At 42.8% G+C, this 21570-nt stretch overlaps 2 protein-coding genes across 2 annotated transcripts in view; one reads left to right on the top strand and one right to left on the bottom strand.

Moving 5' to 3' along the window:
• Positions 1 to 16891, bottom strand: part of LOC129863320 (V-set and immunoglobulin domain-containing protein 10-like 2) — a 143720-nt gene extending 126829 nt beyond the window's left edge. The window contains exons 1-3 of the mRNA XM_055935210.1: positions 16831 to 16891; positions 13394 to 13567; positions 1579 to 1758 (exon numbers count right to left, since the gene is read on the bottom strand). Of these exons, the coding sequence (XP_055791185.1) occupies positions 1579 to 1758; positions 13394 to 13567; positions 16831 to 16891 (415 nt within the window). The remainder of the gene's footprint in view (positions 1 to 1578; positions 1759 to 13393; positions 13568 to 16830) is intronic.
• A 2974-nt stretch (positions 16892 to 19865) lies between these two features.
• The window catches only part of LOC129863319 (V-set and immunoglobulin domain-containing protein 10-like 2), a 142136-nt gene continuing 140431 nt past the window's right edge, over positions 19866 to 21570 (top strand). Inside the window, exon 1 of the mRNA XM_055935209.1 lies at positions 19866 to 19878. Within this exon, the coding sequence (XP_055791184.1) occupies positions 19866 to 19878 (13 nt within the window). The remainder of the gene's footprint in view (positions 19879 to 21570) is intronic.

Below are 21570 nucleotides of genomic sequence, written 5' to 3'. Positions count from 1 at the left end.
AAAGTTGTCATTACCAGGACATGTATTGACATTTTCAAACTCTCCCTGATCGAGTCTGTAATACCTACATGTTTCCAGCAGACCACCATAGTCCCTGTGCCCAAGGAAGTGAAGGTAACCTGCCTAAATGATTACCGCCCCGTAGCACTCATGTCGGTAGCCATGAAGTGCTTTGAAAGGCTGGTCATGGCTCACATCAACAGCATCCTCCCGGATACCCTAGACACACTCCAATTCACATACCACCCCAATAGATCCACAGATGACTCAACCTCAATCGCACTCAACACTGCCCTTTTCCACCTGGACAAAAGGAACAACTAAGTGAGAATGCTGTTCATTGTCTACAGCTCAGCATTCAACAACATAGTGCCCATGAAACTCATCACTAAGCCAAGGACCGTGGGACTAAACACCTCTCTCTGCAACTGGATCCTGGACTTCGTGACGGGCCGCACCCAGGTGGTAAGGGTAGGCAACATCACGTCTGCCACGCTGATCCTCAACATTGGGGCCCCTCAGGGGTGTGTACTTAGTCACCTCCTGTACTCCCTGTTTACCCACGACCCCATGGCCAAACATGACTCCAACACCATTATTACGTTTGCTGATGACACAACAGTGTTAGGACTGATCACCGACAACCACAGGGAGGAGGTCAGAGAACAGTGTGCTGCCAGGACAACAACCTCTCCCCCAATGTGAGCAAGACAAAGGAGCTGATCGTGGACTACAGGAAAAGACGGGCCGAACATCGACGGGGCTGTAGTGGAGCGAGTCGAGAGTTTCAAGTTCCTTGGTGTCCACATCACCAACAAACTATCATGGTCCAAACACATCAAGACAGTCGTGAAGAGTGCAGGACAAAACCTTTTCCCCCTCAGGAGACTGAAAAGAATTGGCATGGGTCCGCAGAACCTCAAAAGGTTCTTCAACTGCACCATTGAGAGCATCTTGACCGGTTGCATCCCCGCCTGGTATGACAAATGCTTGGCATCTGACTGTAAGGCGCTACAGAGGGTAGTGTGTATGGCCCAGTACATCACTGGAGCCAAGATTCCTGCCATCCAGGACCTATGTACTAGGCGGTGTCAGAGGAAAGCCCATCAAATTCTCAGAGACTCAAGTCACCCAAGTCATAGACTGTTCTCTCTGCTACCGCACGGCAAGCGGTACCAGAGCGCCAAGTTTATGACAAAAATACTTATTAACAGCTGCTACACCCAAGCCATAAGACTGCTGACCAATTAATCAAATCGCCACCGGACTATTTACATTGCCCCCCCCCCCCCCCCCCATTTGTTTTGTACACTGCTGCTACTCGCTGTTTATTATCTATACATAGTCACTTTACCCCTTCCTACATGTACACATGACCTCAACTAACCTGTACACCCGCACACTGACTCTGTACCTGTACCCCCTGTACATAGCCTCGTTATTGTTAAGTAGTAGTTTTAGTATTGTTAGTAGTAGTAGTGGTAGTAGAAGTAGTAATAGTATTATAGTGGTAGTAGTAGAAGTAGCAGTAGAAGCAGTAGAAGTAGTAGCAGTAGCAGTAGTAGCACTTTATCTTACCCAGTACCCGTAGATGTATGTAGTAGTAGTATAGCTTGGCTCCCTGCTCTGTGTCGTAGAGAGCCTGGCAAGTGTAGAGGCCCTCGGCAGCCAATGGGAGGCGCTCTATACTCAGAGAGGCGGCGCCAGAGATCACCTGAAGGTCTCCTAGACTCTGGGCCAGCTTCTGCAGCTTAGGGCCTAAAAAAATACATAATAATAAACATAATAATAAAACATATTATAAGTAACAATAGAAATAATAATCATCATAATGATCCTCTTTCTCCTCCTGCTACTACTACTACTACTACTAATACTAATACTACTAATACTACTAATATTGCTGCTGCTACTGCTACTGCTACTGCTGCTACTGCTACTGCTACTGTTGCTACTACTACTACTGCTACTGCTACTAGTGCTACTACTACTACTACTACTACTACTACTGCTGCTGCTACTGCAACTGCTGCCACTGCTACTAGTGCTACTACTACTACTACTAATACTACTACTACTACTACTGCTGCAACTGCTGCTACTACAACTTTTGCTACTACTTCTGCTACTACTACTACTACTACTGCTGCTACTGCTACTGCTGCTACTGCTACGGATGCTACTACTACCATTACTACTACTACTACCACAACTGCTACTACTACTACTACCATTACTACTACTACCACCACCACAACTGATATTACTACTATTACTACTACTACTACTACTACTACTACTACTACTACTACTACTACTATTACTACTAATACTACTACTGCTAGTAATGCTACTGCTACTACTGGTACTACTACAGCCACTACTACTACTACTACTACTACTACTACTACTACTATTACTACTAATACTACTACTGCTAGTAATGCTACTGCTACTAATGGTACTACTACAGCCACTACTACTACTACTACTACTACTACTACTACTACTACTACTACTACTACTACTATTACTTATAATACTACTACTGCTTGTAATGCTACTGCTACTACTGGTACTACTACATCCACTACTACTACTTCTACTACTACTACTACTACTACTACTATTACTACTAATATTGCTGCTGCTACTGCTACTGCTACTGCTGCTACTGCTACTGCTACTGCTACTGTTGCTACTACTACTGCTACTAGTGCTACTACTACTACTACTACTACTACTACTACTACTACTACTACTACTGCAATTGCTGCCACTGCTACTAGTGCTACTACTACTACTACTACTACTACTACTACTGCTGCTGCTACTGCAACTGCTGCTATTGCTACTGCTGCTACTGCTACGGATGCTACTACTACCATTACTACTACTACCACCACCACAACTGCTACTACTACTACTACCATTACTACTACTACCACCACCACAACTGATATTACTACTACTACTACTACTACTACTACTACTACTACTACTATTACTGCTACTATTAATACTACTACCACCATTACTACTGCTAATACTACTACCACTACTACTACTACTACTACTACTACTACTACTACTACTGCTACTACTACTTTTACTTCTACCACTACTACTACTACTACCACTACTACTGCTACTACTACTTTTACTACAACCATTACTACTATTACTACCACTACTACTACTGCTACTACTACTACCACTACTACCACTACTACTGCTACTGCTACTGCTACTGCTACTACCACTACTACTGCTACTGCTCCCGCTACCACTACTACCACTACTACTATTACTGCTACTACTAATACTACTACTACTGCTACTACTACTGCTACTACTACTACCATTACTACTACTACTACTACTACCACTACTACTGCTACTGCTGCCGCTACCACTACTACCACTACTACTATTACTGCTACTACTAATACTACTACTACTGCTACTACTACTACCATTACTACTACTACTACTACCACTACTACTGCTACTGCTGCCGCTACCACTACTACCACTACTACTATTACTGCTACTACTAATACTACTACTACTGCTACTACTACTGCTACTACTACTACCATTACTACTACTACTACTACCACTACTACTGCTACTGCTGCCGCTACCACTACTACCACTACTACTATTACTGCTACTACTAATACTACTACTACTGCTACTACTACTGCTCCTACTACTTCCACTACTACTACTACTACTACTACTACTACTACTACTGCCATTTTAGTTCTACTTCTACTACTAATAATAATGATTTTGCAGCTCGAGTCCTTCAAAAAATATAATAATAATAATACATTTAATATTGTTTTCAATTATAATACCGATAATAACAATTCGCACAATACTTATGATCAATATATATACGGTATAGTGCACTGTTAAAACACAAACACTTAACCCTTAACACTGGTGGGAATTGGCCTAAATGGGTAGTTCTAAATTGAAATGTTTCTTACAGAAGAAATATGAAACCATACGAAAGGGAACAGTTTGGAGTTCATGAGGAATTATTAGCCCAAAGGTGAGTACACAACTGTTCACCTGACACAAGTCTTAACACTGTTGATTGAATGTGCATTTTACATTTTTTACATTTTACATTTACATTTAAGTCATTTAGCAGACGCTCTTATCCAGAGCGACTTACAAATTGGTGCATTCACCTAATGACATCCAGTGGAACAGCCACTTTACAATAGTGCATCTAAATCTTTTAAGGGGGGGGGGGGGGGGGCAGAAGGATTGCTTTATCCTATCCTAGGTATTCCTTGAAGAGGTGGGGTTTCAGGTGTCTCCGGAAGGTGATGATTGACTCCGCTGTCCTGGCGTCGTGAGGGAGTTTGTTCCACCATTGGGGTGCCAGAGCAGCGAACAGTTTTGACTGGGCTGAGCGGGAACTGTACTTCCTCAGTGGTAGGGAGGCGAGCAGGACAGAGGTGGATGTACGCAGTGCCCTTGTTTGGGTGTAGGGCCTGATCAGAGCCTGAAGGTACTGAGGTGCCGTTCCCCTCACAGCTCCGTAGGCAAGCACCATGGTCTTGTAGCGGATGCGAGCTTCAACTGGAAGCCAGTGGAGAGAGCGGAGGAGCGGGGTGACGTGAGAGAACTTGGGAAGGTTGAACACCAGACGGGCTGCGGCGTTCTGGATGAGTTGTAGGGGTTTGATGGCACAGGCAGGGAGCCCAGCCAACAGCGAGTTGCAGTAATCCAGACGGGAGATGACAAGTGCCTGGATTAGGACCTGCGCCGCTTCCTGTGTGAGGCAGGGTCGTACTCTGCGGATGTTGTAGAGCATGAACCTACAGGAACGGGCGACCGCCTCATTTTTGATTATTTTTGTTGTTCTCCAAATAGCCTTTTACAGTTTTTTAATTGTACAGAATTGAAGTAAAGTACATTTTAAAGTACATTTTCTGTACTTTTCGCCACATTTGTTGATAACGAAGTCTTAAAATACTCTGAATACATTCAGTAACATGATAAGACTATTCCTGGAAAATTTGGGGTGCAACATAAGACAAAAAAGGGTTTGAGTGAGAGGACTAACTGGTGTTTTCAAGTGCCTCCACACATCTCCAAAGTGTGCACAGTTCCTAAGCAATTTCAATGCACTTTTAGAACAAAGAAGTCTTCAACTATAAGATACTTTTTTGAGCTCTCCTAGCTGTGTCAATGAGAAACCAAAGCAAGCACACTTACAGTTGTTTAGTTTGGAACACAACCTTGAATCCCCGCCATCACACAATTACTGTTGTTGTTTGATTTTAAAGCTTGTTCTATTACCAACATGACCAGCTAATATATAAAATACGGAAGTTGAAGCTCATTTACTTCAATTCTGTACAATTAAAAAACTTTAAAAGGCTATTTGGAGAACAACAAAAATAATCAAAAATGAGCCCAGCCATTATCACCTCCGTTCCTTCACCTCAGTCCATCTACAAACACAATGACTATCAGCTATACAGCTGTAATGGAGGGAAATATGATAAATGATTCTCACTGACACGTAGCCTCATCGACCAAATGAAAACCAAGCACATTTTTAGAACTGTATTGTTTGCATTTTGATTGTATTTTAATGTAGGACTATAGGGAAGATAGGTCCTGTGGAGATGTTCATATTGAAACATACAGTGATTGTATTTTAATGTAGGACTGTAGGGAAGATAGGTCCTGTGGAGATGTTCATATTGAAACATAGAGTGGTTGTATTTTAATGTAGGACTGTAGGGAGGATAGGGCCTGTGGAGATGTTCATATTGAAACATACAGTGGTTGTATTTTAATGTAGGACTGTAGGGAAGATAGGTCCTGTGGAGATGTTCATATTGAAACATACAGTGGTTGTATTTTAATGTAGGACTGTAGGGAAGATAGGTCCTGTGGAGATGTTCATATTGAAACATAGAGTGGTTGTATTTTAATGTAGGACTGTAGGGAAGATAGGTCCTGTGGAGATGTTTATATTGAAACATACAGTGGTTGTATTTTAATGTTGGATTTTATGGAAAATAGATCATGTGGAGATGTTCATACTGAAACATACAGTGGTTGTATTTTATTGTCGGCCTAGAGGGACGATAGGTCCTGTGGAGATGTTCATACTGAAACATACAGTGGTTGTATTTTATTGTCGGCCTAGAGGGACGATAGGTCCTGTGGAGATGTCCATATTGAAACCAGCGCCTCATCTGCTTCCAGTGCCAGTTTTTTATCCAACGAGAGACTGGGCGGAAGAGCGGAGGTGGCTGCAGGCACGCGCACTGACGAGATGCTGCACCCGACGTGGTAAGAAGATATTACTACCACAGGCAGAGGGGACCGTTCACACGGTTCCAGAACCCACGGGACTGAGTGTCTATAATTTATCAAAGAAGATATTGAGCCCTGCCCATGTCTCCTTGCTTAATAAAGGGTTATATTTTGTGCCTACAACTCAGTACAATGATTTTGATGTGAAGGTAGACATGTTTAAGTTTTTTAGAAACATTCATTCAAGGGAAAACTTTAGCTCCTCCCCTAATCCTGATATTTCTACTGAACAAGTAGGTTGCTCACCTGCACGTACTCCAGACTCCTTTTAGAAGCAAGAGTTATTTTGTACCTCCAGCCAATCGCAATCACTCTATTGAGACATGTTGCAGACTTGTTGAAAAGATATGTTGTTCATCACCTTAAGAACAAACAGGAGTACAAGTATTTACAGAATTTACCTAAGGATGAAGAACAAGTTTGCTTGATTTACAATCCTATACGTCAGTCCTTACCCGCCCTGCTGATAAGGGTAATGGATAGGACAGTTGATGTAAATGAGTGTCATAGACAACTGCTTGACAACACCTTTTACAAGAAACTCAGAAGTGACCCCACTTCCCAATTTCAGAATATTATCTTTACTGTCCTAGATGGGTATTTAAGTTCTGGTCAGTTAACCAAAAACGAACATGACTTTTTGGCTATTCAACACCCTAAAATTGCCACTTTCTATACTTTGCAAAATTACACAAGAATGTTACAAAACCTCCAGGGCGCCCAATTGTAGTGGGCATTGATGCAGTAACATCCCTATTGTAGTGGACATTGATGCAGTAACAGCCCCTATTGTAGTGGGCATTGATGCAGTAACAGCCCTATTGTAGTGGGCATTGATGCAGTAACAGCCCCTATTGTAGTGGGCATTGATGCAGTAACAGCCCTATTGTAGTGGGCATTGATGCAGTAACAGCCCCTATTGTAGTGGACATTGATGCAGTAACAGCCCCTAATGTAGCGGCATTGATGTAGTAACAGCCCCTATTGTAGTGGACATTGATGCAGTAACAGTCCTATTGTAGTGGACATTGATGCAGTAACAGCCCCTAATGTAGCGGGCATTGATGTAGTAACAGCCCCTATTGTAGTGGACATTGATGCAGTAACAGTCCTATTGTAGTGGGCATTGATGCAGTAACAGCCCTATTGTAGTGGACATTGATGCAGTAACAGCCCCTATTGTAGTGGGCATTGATGCAGTAACAGACCCTATTGTAGTGGGCATTGATGCAGTAACAGCCCCTATTGTAGTGGGCATTGATGCAGTAACGGCCCCTATTGTAGTGGGCATTGATGCAGTAACAGCCCCTATTGTAGTGGGCATTGATGCAGTAACAGCCCCTATTGTAGTGGACATTGATGCAGTAACAGCCCTATTGTAGAGGGCATTAATGCAGTAACAGTCCTATTGTAGTGGGCATTGATGCAGTAACAGCCCCTATTGTAGTGGGCATTGATGCAGTAACAGCCCTATTGTAGTGGGCATTGATGCAGTAACAGCCCCTATTGTAGTGGGCATTGATGCAGTAACAGCCCCTATTGTAGTGGACATTGATGCAGTAACAGCCCTATTGTAGAGGGCATTGATGCAGTAACAGTCCTATTGTAGTGGGCATTGATGCAGTAACAGCCCCTATTGTAGTGGGCATTGATGCAGTAACAGCCCTATTGTAGTGGGCATTGATGCAGTAACAGCCCCTATTGTAGTGGGCATTGATGCAGTAACAGCCCCTATTGTAGAGGGCATTGATGCAGTAACAGCCCCTATTGTAGTGGGCATTGATGCAGTAACAGTCCTATTGTAGTGGGCATTGATGCAGTAACAGCCCCTATTGTAGTGGGCATTGATGCAGTAACAGCCCTATTGTAGTGGGCATTGATGCAGTAACAGCCCCTATTGTAGTGGGCATTGATGCAGTAACAGCCCTATTGTAGTGGGCATTGATGCAGTAACAGCCCCTATTGTAGCGGGCATTGATGAATTTTTTTATATTTTTTAAACAACGTGCCCAACGTAAACTGACATTTTCTCTGACCCAGATCATAGAATATGCATATAATTTACAGATTAGGATAGAAAACACTCCAAAGTTTCCAAAACTGACAAAATATTGTCTGTGAGAAAAATAATACTTATTCTGCAAAAACCTGAGAAAAAGAAACCCGGAAGTGATATTCTTTTTTTTAAATCTGTGTTTCCTGGCCCGTCTAACCTCCATTTAAAGGGGTATCAACCGGATTCCTTTTCCAATGGCTTCCTCAGGCTGTGACCAGGCTTTAGACATAGTTTCAGGCTTTTATTTTGAAAAATGAGCGAGATGTTTCAAAAGAGGTCAGATGTCCTCTGAATATTTCCTGCACGCACGGGAGGAGTTCACCATTTTCCTTTTGTCTCTTAATGAATAGGTTATGCTCCGGTTGAAATTTTATCGATTATGTTTGTTAACCTGTACTGCTCTGACGTTCCGCCAGCGGAACTCCTCCCACATTCCACTGAAAAGACAGAGCGCGAAATTCAAAATATATTTTTTGGAAATATTTAACTTTCACACATTAACAAGTCCAATACAGCAAATGAAAGGTACACATCTTGTGAATCAATGTAAACTATGATTTATACCTGAAATATGCACATTTTTTGAACAAAACATAGATTTATTGAATAACATGTTATAAGACTGTCATCTGATGAAGTTGTTTGTTGGTTAGTTTGGTTGGTTCTTGGTTAGTTAGGTTGGCTTTGTGCATGCTACCTGTGCTGTGAAAAATGTTAGTGCTTTTTTGTATTTGGTGGTGAGCTAACATAAATATACGTGCTGTTTTCGCTGTAAAACATTTAAAAAATCGGACATGTTGGCTGGATTCACAAGATGTGTACCTTTCATTTGCCGTATTGGACTTGTTAATGTGTGAAAGTTAAATATTTCAAAAAATATATTTTGAATTTTGTGCCCCGCACTTGAAGTGGCTGTTGTCATATTGATCCCGACTTAGCAGCCAGAAGAAGTTAAAGACAACCTGAGGATTGGTTATAAAATACATTTGAAATGTTTCTACGACCATTTCGGATACTTTTTAGGATTTGTCGAACGGAACTCGGCTTTTGTTTTCTCAAAATAATGCGCAACCCAAATGGCGTTTTTTTGTGATAAAAGTAATATTTATCGAACAAAAAGAAGATTTGTTGTGTAACTGGGAGTCTCGTAAGTGGAAACGTCCGAAGATTATCTAAGGTAAGCGATTAATTTGATTGCTTTTCTGACTTTCGTGACCATGCTAATTTGGGGCTAGCTGATGTAGCATTGAAAGCTACACTCACAAAAGCTTGGATTTCTTTCGCTGTAAAATATATTTTCTAAATCTGACACGATAGGTGGATTAACAACAAGCTAAGCTGTGTTTTGGTACATTTCACTTGTGATTGCATGATTATAAATATTTTGAGTAATATTTTTTAAATCTGATACGTTTGGAAATGTTCATCTTCCTTTCAGGACCGGAACGAGGCTATAGTTTTCATAACGCTCAACCCAAATGGCTTTTTACTTCTGTGTTTCACTTGTGATTGCATCTTTATAAATATTTTTAGTAATATTTTTGAATTTGGCGCCCTGCAATTCAGCGGTTGTTTAGGAAAGTGAACCCGTATTCGGTATCCGTAGCGCAGAGAAGTTAATCAGCTTTTTGATATGTCACACCTGTCAGGTGGATGGATTATTTTAGGAAATGAAAAATGCTCACTAATAAGGATGTAAAAAATTTGTGCACAACGTTTGAGAGAAGCTTTCTGCGGAACATTTCTGAGATCTTTTATTTCAGCTCATAACACATGGGACCAACACTTTTTTGTTCCGTGTATTTTGAAAGATGAGACATTGAGGATTATAATAAATACCACTATAATGTCCTACAATCAAGCCAACACCTGTGAATAAAAATGTGCACATTTCCAAATCAGAAAACTCATGTCAATTGCAATAACTATGAAGACACCGAGGTCCGGACCTCTGTAATTATAATTTGAAAAATATATATAACAATACAAAATTATATTTTGTACACAATAAAGAAAATCAATTACATGTCAACATCTAATTATTGCTCCCAGCGTTGATCAAAGCTCAGAACGCTTATATTCCTGATTTCTAATGGCTTCTTTACGAACGAGTGGAATCATGAACAGTGGTTTGTTCATTATGTTCGCCTGCATCCCCTGGATTTGCCTCCCGGATTATTCACCGCAGCATATTCACCACTCTCTCAAACGGCTAACTCCACCGAGGGCCTGAGACGTGAAACAAACTACCTCAACAGGCAAATTTAAAACCGTCTTGTGACTCCTTCCACGTCTACAGACATCCTCGAAACAAACAAAAAATTATTCTGTAAGAATGAGTGCACAACTGATTAATTAAAAAAAAATATTAACATTGTCTCTCATACATATGTCAGTCAGTCATGTGGCTAGCTGCCGGCAGAGACTTCTATTGCAGTAACATTGAAGGCCGTATTATTTAACCAGCTAGAAGGATGAAGTAAGAAGTTAACGTTAAACAGAGCCTACTTTAGTAGGATCAAAATATATACTGCTCAAAAAAATAAAGGGAACAACACAATGTAACTCCAAGTCAATCACACTTCTGTGAAATCAAACTGTCCACTTAGGAAGCAACACTGATTGACAATACATTTCACATGCGGTTGTGCAAATGGAATAGACAAAAGGTGGAAATTATAGGCAATTAGCAAGACACCCCCAATAAAGGAGTGGTTCTGCAGGTTGTGACCACAGACCACTTCTCAGTTCCTATGCTTCCTGGCTGATGTTTTGGTCACTTTTGAATACTGGCAGTGCTCTCACTCTAGTGGTAGCATGAGACAGAGTCTACAACCCACACAAGTGGCTCAGGTAGTGCAGCTCATCCAGGATGGCACATCAATGCGAGCTGTGGCAAGAAGGTTTGCTGTGTCTGTCAGCGTAGTGTCCAGAGCATGGAGGCGCTACCAGGAGACAGGCCAGTACATCAGGAGACGTGGAGGAGGCCGTAGGAGGGCAACAACCCAGCAGCAGGACCGCTACCTCCGCCTTTGTGCAAGGAGGAGTACTAGCAGAGCCCTGCAAAATGACCTCCAGCAGGCCACTGCTTTTTGCAACTTTTTGCGGATCTGGGGAGCCATGCCAATTCTTTTCAGTCTCCTGAAGGGGAAAAGGTGTTGTCGTGCCCTCTTCACAAATGTCTTGGTGGGATTGGACCATTCTAGTTTGTTTGTGATGTGGACATCAAGGAACTTGAAACTCTCGACCGGCTCCACTTCAGCCCCGTTGATGTTAATGGGGGCCTGTTCGGCCCTCCTGTTCCTTTAGTCCACGATCAGCTACTTAGTCTTGCTCACATTGAGGGAGATGTTGTTTGTCCTGGAACCACACTGCCAGGTCTCTGACCTCCCTATATGCTGTCTCATCGTTGTCAGGGATCAGGCCTACCACTGTTGTGTCGTCAGCAAACTTAATGATGGTGTTGGAGTCGTGCCTGGCTACGCAGTTGTGGGTGAACAGGGAGTACAAGAGGGGACTAAGTACACACCCCTGAGGGGCCCCAGTGTTGAGGATCAGCGTGGCAGATGTGTTGTTGCCTACCCTTACCACCTGGGGACGGCCCGTCAGGAGGTCCAGGATCCAGTTGCAGAGGGAGGTGTTTAGTCCCACAGTCCTTAGCTTAGTGATGAGCTTTGTGGACACTATGGTGTTGAACGCTGAGGTGATCCTTTTATAGGTGATCCTTTTGTCCAGGTGGGAAAGGGCAGTGTGGAGTGCGCTTGAGATTGCTTCATCTGTTGATCTGTTGGGAGAACATACGAATTGAAGTGGGTCTAGGTTTTCCGGCATGATGGTGTTGATGTGAGCCTTGATCAGCCTTTCAAAGCACTTCATGTCTACTGACGTGAGTGCTACGGTGCGGTAATCATTTTGGCAGGTTACCTTCACTTTCTTGCGCACAGGGACTTTGGTGTTCTGTTTGAAATATGTAGGTATTACAGACTTGGTCAGGGAGAGGTTGAAAATGTCAGGGAAGACACTTGCCAGTTGGTCTGTCCATGTTATGAGTACACATCCTGGTAAACTGTCTGGCCCTGCGGCTTTGAGAATTTAATATCAGAACTGAACTATGAAGTTGTGTTAAGCGGATTCAATATCAGATAAATAAAGAGATGAATAAGAAAAATGATATAAATAAAGAGCTTATTAAGATAAATATTATGAATGAAGAGATAGAAAATATAAATAAAGAGATAAATAATATAAATAAAGAGATTAATAATATAAATAAAGAGATTAATAATATAAATTAGGAGGTGAATAAGATAAATAATATAAATGAAGAGATAAATAAGATATATAATATAAATAAAGAGATAAATAATATAAATAAGTAGGTGAATATGATAAATAATATAAGACTCCAGTGTTAATCTGCTAAATTGTAATTACTTTTCTACAATGGCCTATTTATTGCCTACCTCCTCACGCTATTTGCACACACTGTATATAGACTTTCTTTTTTTCTATTGTGTTATTGGCTGTACGCTTGTTTATTACATAAGTAACTCTGTGTTGTTGTTTGTGTCGCACTGCTTTGCTTTATCTTGGCCAGGTCGCAGTTGTAAATGAGAACTTGTTCTCAACTAGCCTACCTGGTTAAATAAAGGTGAAATAAAAAATTAACATAAAGAGATGAATAAGATAAATAAAGAGATTAATAGTATAAATAATATAAATACATAGATGAATAAGATAAATAATAAAATAAAGAGACAAATGATAAATAAATTAAGAGATGAATAATATAAATAAAGAGATAAATTATAAATAAATAAAGAGATGAATAAGATAAATAATATAAATAAAGAGATAAATGATAAATAAATAAAGAGATGAATAGTATTAATAATATAAGTAGAAAAATAAATGATAAATATATAAAGAGATGAATAAGATAAATAATATAAATAAAGAGATTAATCAGAGTGGGACCTTTTCCAAAGTCGTAGACCACAGCTTTGATGGCGTCGGTTCCAGGTTGTGTGAACCCCCAGATGTAAACATCAGGTCTGGTTGATCCACACTCCAGGATCACGGCTTTACCCACCACTCCATCCAGACCTGAGTCCACATATACCACCTGGCCTGGATCTATGATCTCCACACCTGCACGCACGCACGCACGCACGCACGCGCGCGCACGCACGCACGCACACACACACACACACACACACACACACACACACACACACACACACACACACACACACACACACACACACACACACACACACACACACACACACACACACACACACACACACGCACACACACACACACACACACGTGGATATGGATATTTTAGACACGGTGCAGTGTGAGCTGTGTTGTCAGGGTTACAGGGTAGAGTTACAGGATGGGTTTCAGCTGAACACTGTCTAAAGGAGGTCACACACAGATAAATGAATAGTCTAGGTAGGCCTCCACTCTAAAGGAATGGATTTTATAGTATCCAACTGTTACCATGGATAACCCAAAGACAACATAACCACAGAATGCTCTCTCTCTAGTCACTTCAATTAGCTTTAATCTCTAGATGTGATGGAGATCTATCTGCCAAACATGCATTAACTCCAAACCGTAATATCAAAGAGACAAATAGGGGAGATAGATAGAAATGGATAGAGAGAGAGATAGAAATGGATAGAGAGAGAGATAGAGAGATAGAAATGGATAGAGAGAGAGATAGAGAGATAGAAATTGATAGAGAGAGAGATAGAGACAGTCAGTCAGGCAAACACACAGCTAGGTATTGACAGACAGACAGACAAACAGACAGTTAGGTAGGTATGTAGGCAGACAGACAGACAGACAGACAGACAGACAGACAGACAGACAGTTAGGTAGAAATACAGACAGTCAGACAGTCAGACAGACAGACAGACAGACAGACAGACAGACAGACAGAAAGTTAGGTGACAGTCAGACAGACAGTTAGGTAGAAATACAGACAGTCAGTTAGGTAGACAGTCAGACAGACAGACAGACAGACAGTCAGGCAGACATTTAGACAGACAGACAGACAGACAGACAGACAGACAGACAGGCCGTTAGGTAGACAGTCAGAAAAACAGACAGACAGTTAGGTAGACAGACAGACAGACAGACAGACAGACAGACAGACAGACATAATGTTAGGTGACAGTCAAACCGACAGTTAGGTAGAAATACAGACAGTCAGTTAGGTAGACAGTCAGACAGACAGACAGTTAGGTAGACAGTCAGACAGACAGACAATCAGACAGTTAGGTAGACAGACAGACAGACAGTTAGGTAGACAGTCAGAAAGACAGACATACAGACAGGTAGACAGACAGACAGACAGTTAGATAGACAGTCAGCCAGGCAGACAGCTAGGCAGACTTACAGACATACATACTGTCAGCCAGACAGACAAACAGACAGTTAGACAGACAGACAGACAGACAGACAGACAGACAGACAGACAGACAGACAGACAGTTAGACAGACATACAGACAGGTAGACAGACAGACAGACAGTCAGAAAGACAGACATACAGACAGGTAGACAGACAGACAGACAGTTAGATAGACAGTCAGACAGACAGTCAGAAAGACAGACATACAGACAGGTAGACAGACAGACAGACAGTTAGGTAGACAGTCAGACAGACAGTCAGAAAGACAGACATACAGACAGGTAGACAGACAGACAGACAGTTAGATAGTCAGCCAGACAGACAGACAGTTAGACAGACAGACAGTTAGACAGACAGACAGACAGACAGACAGTTAGATAGTCAGCCAGACAGACAGACAGTTAGACAGTTAGACAGACAGTTAGACAGACAGACAGACAGACAGACAGACATACAGACAGGTAGACAGACAGACAGACAGTTAGATAGTCAGCCAGACAGACAGACAGTTAGACAGACAGACAGTTAGACAGACAGACAGACTGACAGACAGACAGACAGACAGACAGACAGACAGACAAACAGACAGTTAGACAGACAGACAGACAGACAGACAGACAGACAGACAGTTAGACAGACAGACAGACAGGGTCTTACTGTGTGTTAGTGTGATCAGCCAGGCCAGTAGAGAGATAGATTGCAGCCCAGTTAGTCTGATCAACATCGTATCATAATGCTCCTCCGTCTCACTCCTTCATGGACACAACAGCCTCCTTCAACAAATAGCAGGTCAACTAGATCAACCAATCAGAAGGAGCTTGCGGACTCCAAATGTCCTCAAAGTATTTCAAATATCAGATGAATATCTGACATCTAAAGCCCAGGTAGACCCTAAAACTATCCAAATCTCCAAATTCCAGAAGATCCAGAGCAGAAAACACTGAGAGGAACGCAGGCCAGAGCCACTAAACTGATTTGGACTAAATGATTCATACCTGCTCACTGTGTACGTACGTTGTGTTTGTGTGTGTTTGTGTGTGTGTGTGTGTGTTTGTGTGTGTGTGTGTGTGTGTGTGTGTGTGTGTGTGTGTGTGTGTGTGTGTGTGTGTGTGTGTGTGTGTGTGTGTGTGTGTGTGTGTGTGTGTGTGTGTGTGTGTGTGTGTGTGCGGTAAAGCAGAGATGCAGGGTTAGAATGACACTCATGTATAATAGACGCATAGATAGATGCACAGGCAAACACACACATACTAGCAAGGCTCAAGTCACGCCCACCTGAAAACACCGCTCTGTTCAAGTTTACATTTGACTATGTTTGAGAAGTTAAAAATCTGTCTTTTTTCTAAGAAATGATTTCTGGAACATGTGACCTTTTATGTGCCTTAATAATAACAAACCTGTATTCCATCCATAAACAAAAATAAAATTGTTAAATTACGAGCCTAGATGGTTTAGCCACAGAAAAATATAGGAACCTTCCCGCTAGCCTTGATTGGCTGAGATAATGAATGGGCTGGAAATGCGGAGAAAAACAGCCACACTTTTCTTCACAATCCACAATGTTGTTGTTTTTACTGTCCAAAGTGTACCAGCTGTCCAATAATGCCGCTGCTTGTGTGTGTGGTTTGGCGTGTGTATGAGAGAGAGAGACTTGATGTATTGGTTTCTCAGTTACACTTAATGGTTCTTCTGTATCTTGTTGAATTACAGAATGGTAGTAAACTGACTGAGTAGTAGATGTGTTGGTACACAGAAATTCACAGTATTGTCTTGCAACTCTAACCTCTGACACAAGATGCCACACACACACACACACACACACACACACACACACACACACACACACACACACACACACACACACACACACACACACACACACACACACACACACACACACACACACACACACACACACACACACACTCTCTCTCTCTCTGACACAAGATATTTAATTGGTTTGGTGAAATGAATAAAACAGATTTCTTTTACTCCTGTCCTCTTCTTCCATCTCCCTCCTCACTGTCCTCATCTTCCCCCTTGCTGTCCTCATCTTCCTCCTTGCTGTCCTCATCTCCCTCCTCACTGTCCTCATCTTCCTCCTTGCTGTCCTCATCTCCCTCCTAACTGTCCTCATCTCCCTCCTTGCTGTCCTCATCTCACTCCTTGCTGTCCTCATCTCCCTCCTCGCTGTCTTCATCTCCCTCCTCACTGTCCTCATCTTCCTCCTCACTGTCTTCATCTCCCTCCTCACTGTCCTCATCTCCCTCATCGCTGTCTTCATCTCCCTCCTCACTGTCTTCATCTCCCTCCTCGCTGTCTTCATCTCCCTCCTCACTGTCTTCATCTCCCTCCTCACTGTCCTCATCTCCCTCCTCACTGTCCTCATCTTCCTCCTCACTGTCTTCATCTCCCTCCTCACTGTCCTCATCTCCCTCCTCACTGTCCTCATCTTTCTCCTCACTGTCCTCATCTTCCTCCTTGCTGTCCTCATCTCCCTCCTCACTGTCCTCATCTTTCTCCTTGCTGTCCTCATCTCCCTCCTTGCTGTCCTCATCTCCCTCCTCACTGTCCTCATCTCCCTCCTTGCTGTCCTCATCTCCCTCCTCACTGTCCTCATCTCCCTCCTTGCTGTCCTCATCTCCCTCCTCACTGTCCTCATCTTTCTCCTTGCTGTCCTCATCTTCCTCCTTGCTGTCCTCATCTCCCTCCTCACTGTCCTCATCTTTCTCCTTGCTGTCCTCATCTCCCTCCTTGCTGTCCTCATCTCCCTCCTCACTGTCCTCATCTCCCTCCTTGCTGTCTTCATCTCCCTCCTCACTGTCCTCATCTCCCTCCTTGCTGTCCTCATCTCCCTCCTCACTGTCTTCATCTCCCTCCTTGCTGTCCTCATCTCCCTCCTCGAAGGACACTGACATTTTCAACATGTCCCTGATTAAGTCTGTAATACCAAAATGTTTCAAGTAGACCACCATAGTCCCTGTGCCCAAGAACACAAAGGCAACCTCCCTAAATGACTACAGACCTGTAGCACTAGTGCTTTGGTAATGGCTCACATCAACACCATTATCCCAGAAACCCTAGACCCACTCCAATTTGCATACCGCCTAAACAGATCCGCAGATGATGCAATCTCTATTGCACTGCACACGGCCCTTTCCCACCTGGACAAAAGGAACACCTATGTGAGAATGCTGTTCATTGACTACAGCTCAGCGTTCAACACCATAGTACCCTCAAAGCTTATCACTAAGCTAAGGATCCTGGGACCAATCACCTCCCTCTGCAACTGGATCCTGGACTTCCTGACGGGCCGTCCCCAGGTGGTGAGGGTAGGTAGCAACACATCTGCCACGCTGATCCTGAACACTGGAGCTCCAACGGGGTGTGTGCTCAGTCCCCTCCTGTACTCCCTGTTCACCCACGACTGCATGGCCAGGCATGACTCAAACACCATCATTAAGTTTGCAGACGACACAACAGTGGTAGGCCTGATCACCGACAATGGCGAGACAGCCTATAGGGAGGAAGTCAGAGACCTGGCCGGGTGGTGCCAGAATAACAACCTATTCCTCAACGTAACCAAGACTAAGGAGATTATTGTGGACTACAGGAAAAGGAGGACCGAGCACGCCCCCATTCTCATCGACGGGGCTGTAGTGGAGCAGGTTGAGAGCTTCAAGTTCCTTGGTGTCCACATCATCAACAAACTAGAATGGTCCAAACACACCAAGACAGTCGTGAAGAGGGCACGACAAAGCCTATTCCCTCTCAGGAAACTAAAAAGATTTGGCATGGGTCCTGAGATCCTCAAAAGGTTCTACAGCTGTAACATCGAGAGCATCCTGACCAGTTGCATCACTGCCTGGTACTGCAATTGCTCGGTCTCTGACCGCAAGGCACTACAGAGGGTATTGCGTATGGCCCAGTACATCACTGGGGCTAAGCTGCCTACCATCCAGGACCTCTACACCAGGCGGTGTCAGAGGAAGGCCCTAAAAATTGTCAAAGACCCCAGCCACCCCAGTCATGGACTGTTCTCTCTACTACTGCACGGCAAGCGGTACCGGAGTGCCAAGTCTAGGACAAAAAGGCTTTTCAACAGTTTTTACCCCCAAGCCGTAAGACTCCTGAACAGGTAGTCAAATGGCTACCCGGATTATTTGCATTGTGTGCCCCCCCAACCCCTCTTTTTACGCTGCTGCTACTCTCTGTTTATCATAAATGCATAGTCACTTTAACTTTACATTCATGTACATACTACTTCAATTGGGCCGACTAGGCATGCCAATGTGCTCCCGCACATTTTATAGTCTCAATACTGTATATAGCCTGTCTTTTTACTGTTGTTTTATTTCTTTACCTACCTATCATTCACCTAACACCTTTTTTTGCACTATTGGTTAGAGCCTGTAAGTAAGCATTTCACTGTAAGGTCTACACCTTTTGTATTCAGCACACGTGACAAATAAACTTTGAAATTTGGGAGTGCCTGGGAGTGCTTGGTGGGAGAGGGTAAGCCATGTTTACTGTAGAGAGTAGTCAAATAATTTTACAAATACTTACGTGGAACACATTGTATTTCAGCACACTATAAGAGAAAAGGGAGGTAAGAAATAATGGTGAAGAGCGAAGGCCAAAAACGATTTCTGTTACTTTCCTTCCCTGGGCTGGTTGTGCCCGGTTCCCTCTGAGCTCCTGCTCGGCATACGAAATGCCCTAACCCCCAGTCTCTGCATTAGCTTGAAGGCATCTGATCAACAATGTGGATTCCTCATACCAAACCTAACCTGGCCAGATGCCTGGGTATTGCGTTGCGGGGGGCTGGAACGTTTCAGACTGATGAACATTACAGACTGAACTTTACAGACTGAAAAACAGTTACAGATTGTTAAATGTTACAGACTAAAGACCTTACAGACTGATGAACATTAGAGACTGATGAGCATTACAGACTGAATGTTACAGACTGAGGAACGTTACAGAATGCTGAACGTTACAGAATGATAAAAGTTACAGACTGATACATGTTACAGACTGGTAAACGTTACAGACTGATGAACCTTACAGTTTGAGGAATGTTACAGACTGATGAACGTCACAGACCGATAAACGTTACAGACTGAAGAACGTTACAGACCGCTGAACGTTACAGACTGATAAACTGTCCAGACTGATGAACGTTACAGACTGATGAACGTTACAGACTGACTAACGTTACAGACTGAGGAACATTACATACTGATGAACATTAAATACTGATGAATGTTACAGACTGAGGATCATTACATACTGCTGAACGTTACAGACTGAGGAACATTACAGACTGATGAACATTACAGACTGACGAACATTACAGACTGAGGAACATTACAGACTGAGGAACATTACAGACTGAGGAACATTACAGACTGAGGAACATTACAGACTGAGGAACATTACATACTGAGGAACATTACAGACTGAGGAACATTACAGACTGAGGAACATTACAGACTGAGGAACATTACAGACTGAGGAACATTACAGACTGAGGAACATTACAGACTGAGGAACATTACAGACTGAGGAACATTACAGACTGAGGAACATTACAGACTGAGGAACATTACAGACTGAGGAACATTACATACTGAGGAACATTACAGACTGAGGAACATTACAGACTGAGGAACATTACAGACTGAGGAACATTACATACTGAGGAACATTACAGACTGATGAACATTACAGACTGAGGAACATTACAGACTGATAAACGTTACAGACTGAGGAACATTACATACTGATGAACATTACAGACTGATTAACGTTACAGACTGAGGAACATTACAGACTGATTAACGTTACAGACTGAGGAACATTACAGACTGATGAACATTACAGACTGATTAACGTTACAGACTGAGGAACATTACAGACTGATAAACGTTACAGACTGAGGAACATTACAGACTGATGAACATTACAGACTGATAAACGTTACAGACTGAGGAACATTACAGACTGATTAACGTTACAGACTGAGGAACATTACAGACTGATGAACGTTACAGACTGAGGAACATTACATACTGATAAACGTTACAGACTGAGGAACATTACATACTGATAAACATTACAGACTGATAAACGTTACAGACTGATAAACGTTACAGACTGAATGTTACAGACCGATGACCGTTAGGGTTAGGGTTAGGGTTAAGGTTAAGGTTAGAGCCAGGGTCAGAGGGGAGAAGGTTAGGGTTAGGCCAATCTTACCAGGGGACGCGGTTCCAAAGATGGGCTGGCTCCTGTTTTGGGGCAGTGTTATCCCTTGTTGTAGCACTGTCTGGTAGGGTTAGGGTTAGGGTTAGGGTTAGGGTTAGGCACTGTGCTTGCCTTTGTGCAATGGAGTAGAGACTCCATTCTCTGTGTGGTTTCTGTGATGTGAGGATTGCGTTTTTTAGAGAGGTATTGAATGATGCCGGGACTGACTGTGTCCTGACTGTGTTCAGTGATCTGTAACTTTCAGTTGTCCCTAACTTCAATAACATGAACCATGTTGGAATGAACCTTTAGTATGTCTGCAACAATGCTGACCCTCACTGTCAGGGTCATTTATAGCTCTGTGTCTGTGTCTGTGTCTCTGTGTCTGTGTGTCTGTGTCTCTGTGTCTGTGTCTCTCTGTGTGTGTGTGTGTGTGTGTGTGTGTGTGTGTGTGTGTGTGTGTGTGTGCGTGCGTGCGTGCGT

The sequence above is a fragment of the Salvelinus fontinalis genome, chromosome 10 (assembly GCF_029448725.1).
Source record: "Salvelinus fontinalis isolate EN_2023a chromosome 10, ASM2944872v1, whole genome shotgun sequence".
NCBI lineage: Eukaryota > Metazoa > Chordata > Actinopteri > Salmoniformes > Salmonidae > Salvelinus > Salvelinus fontinalis.
This window is presented reverse-complemented; position numbering and strand designations above follow the sequence as displayed.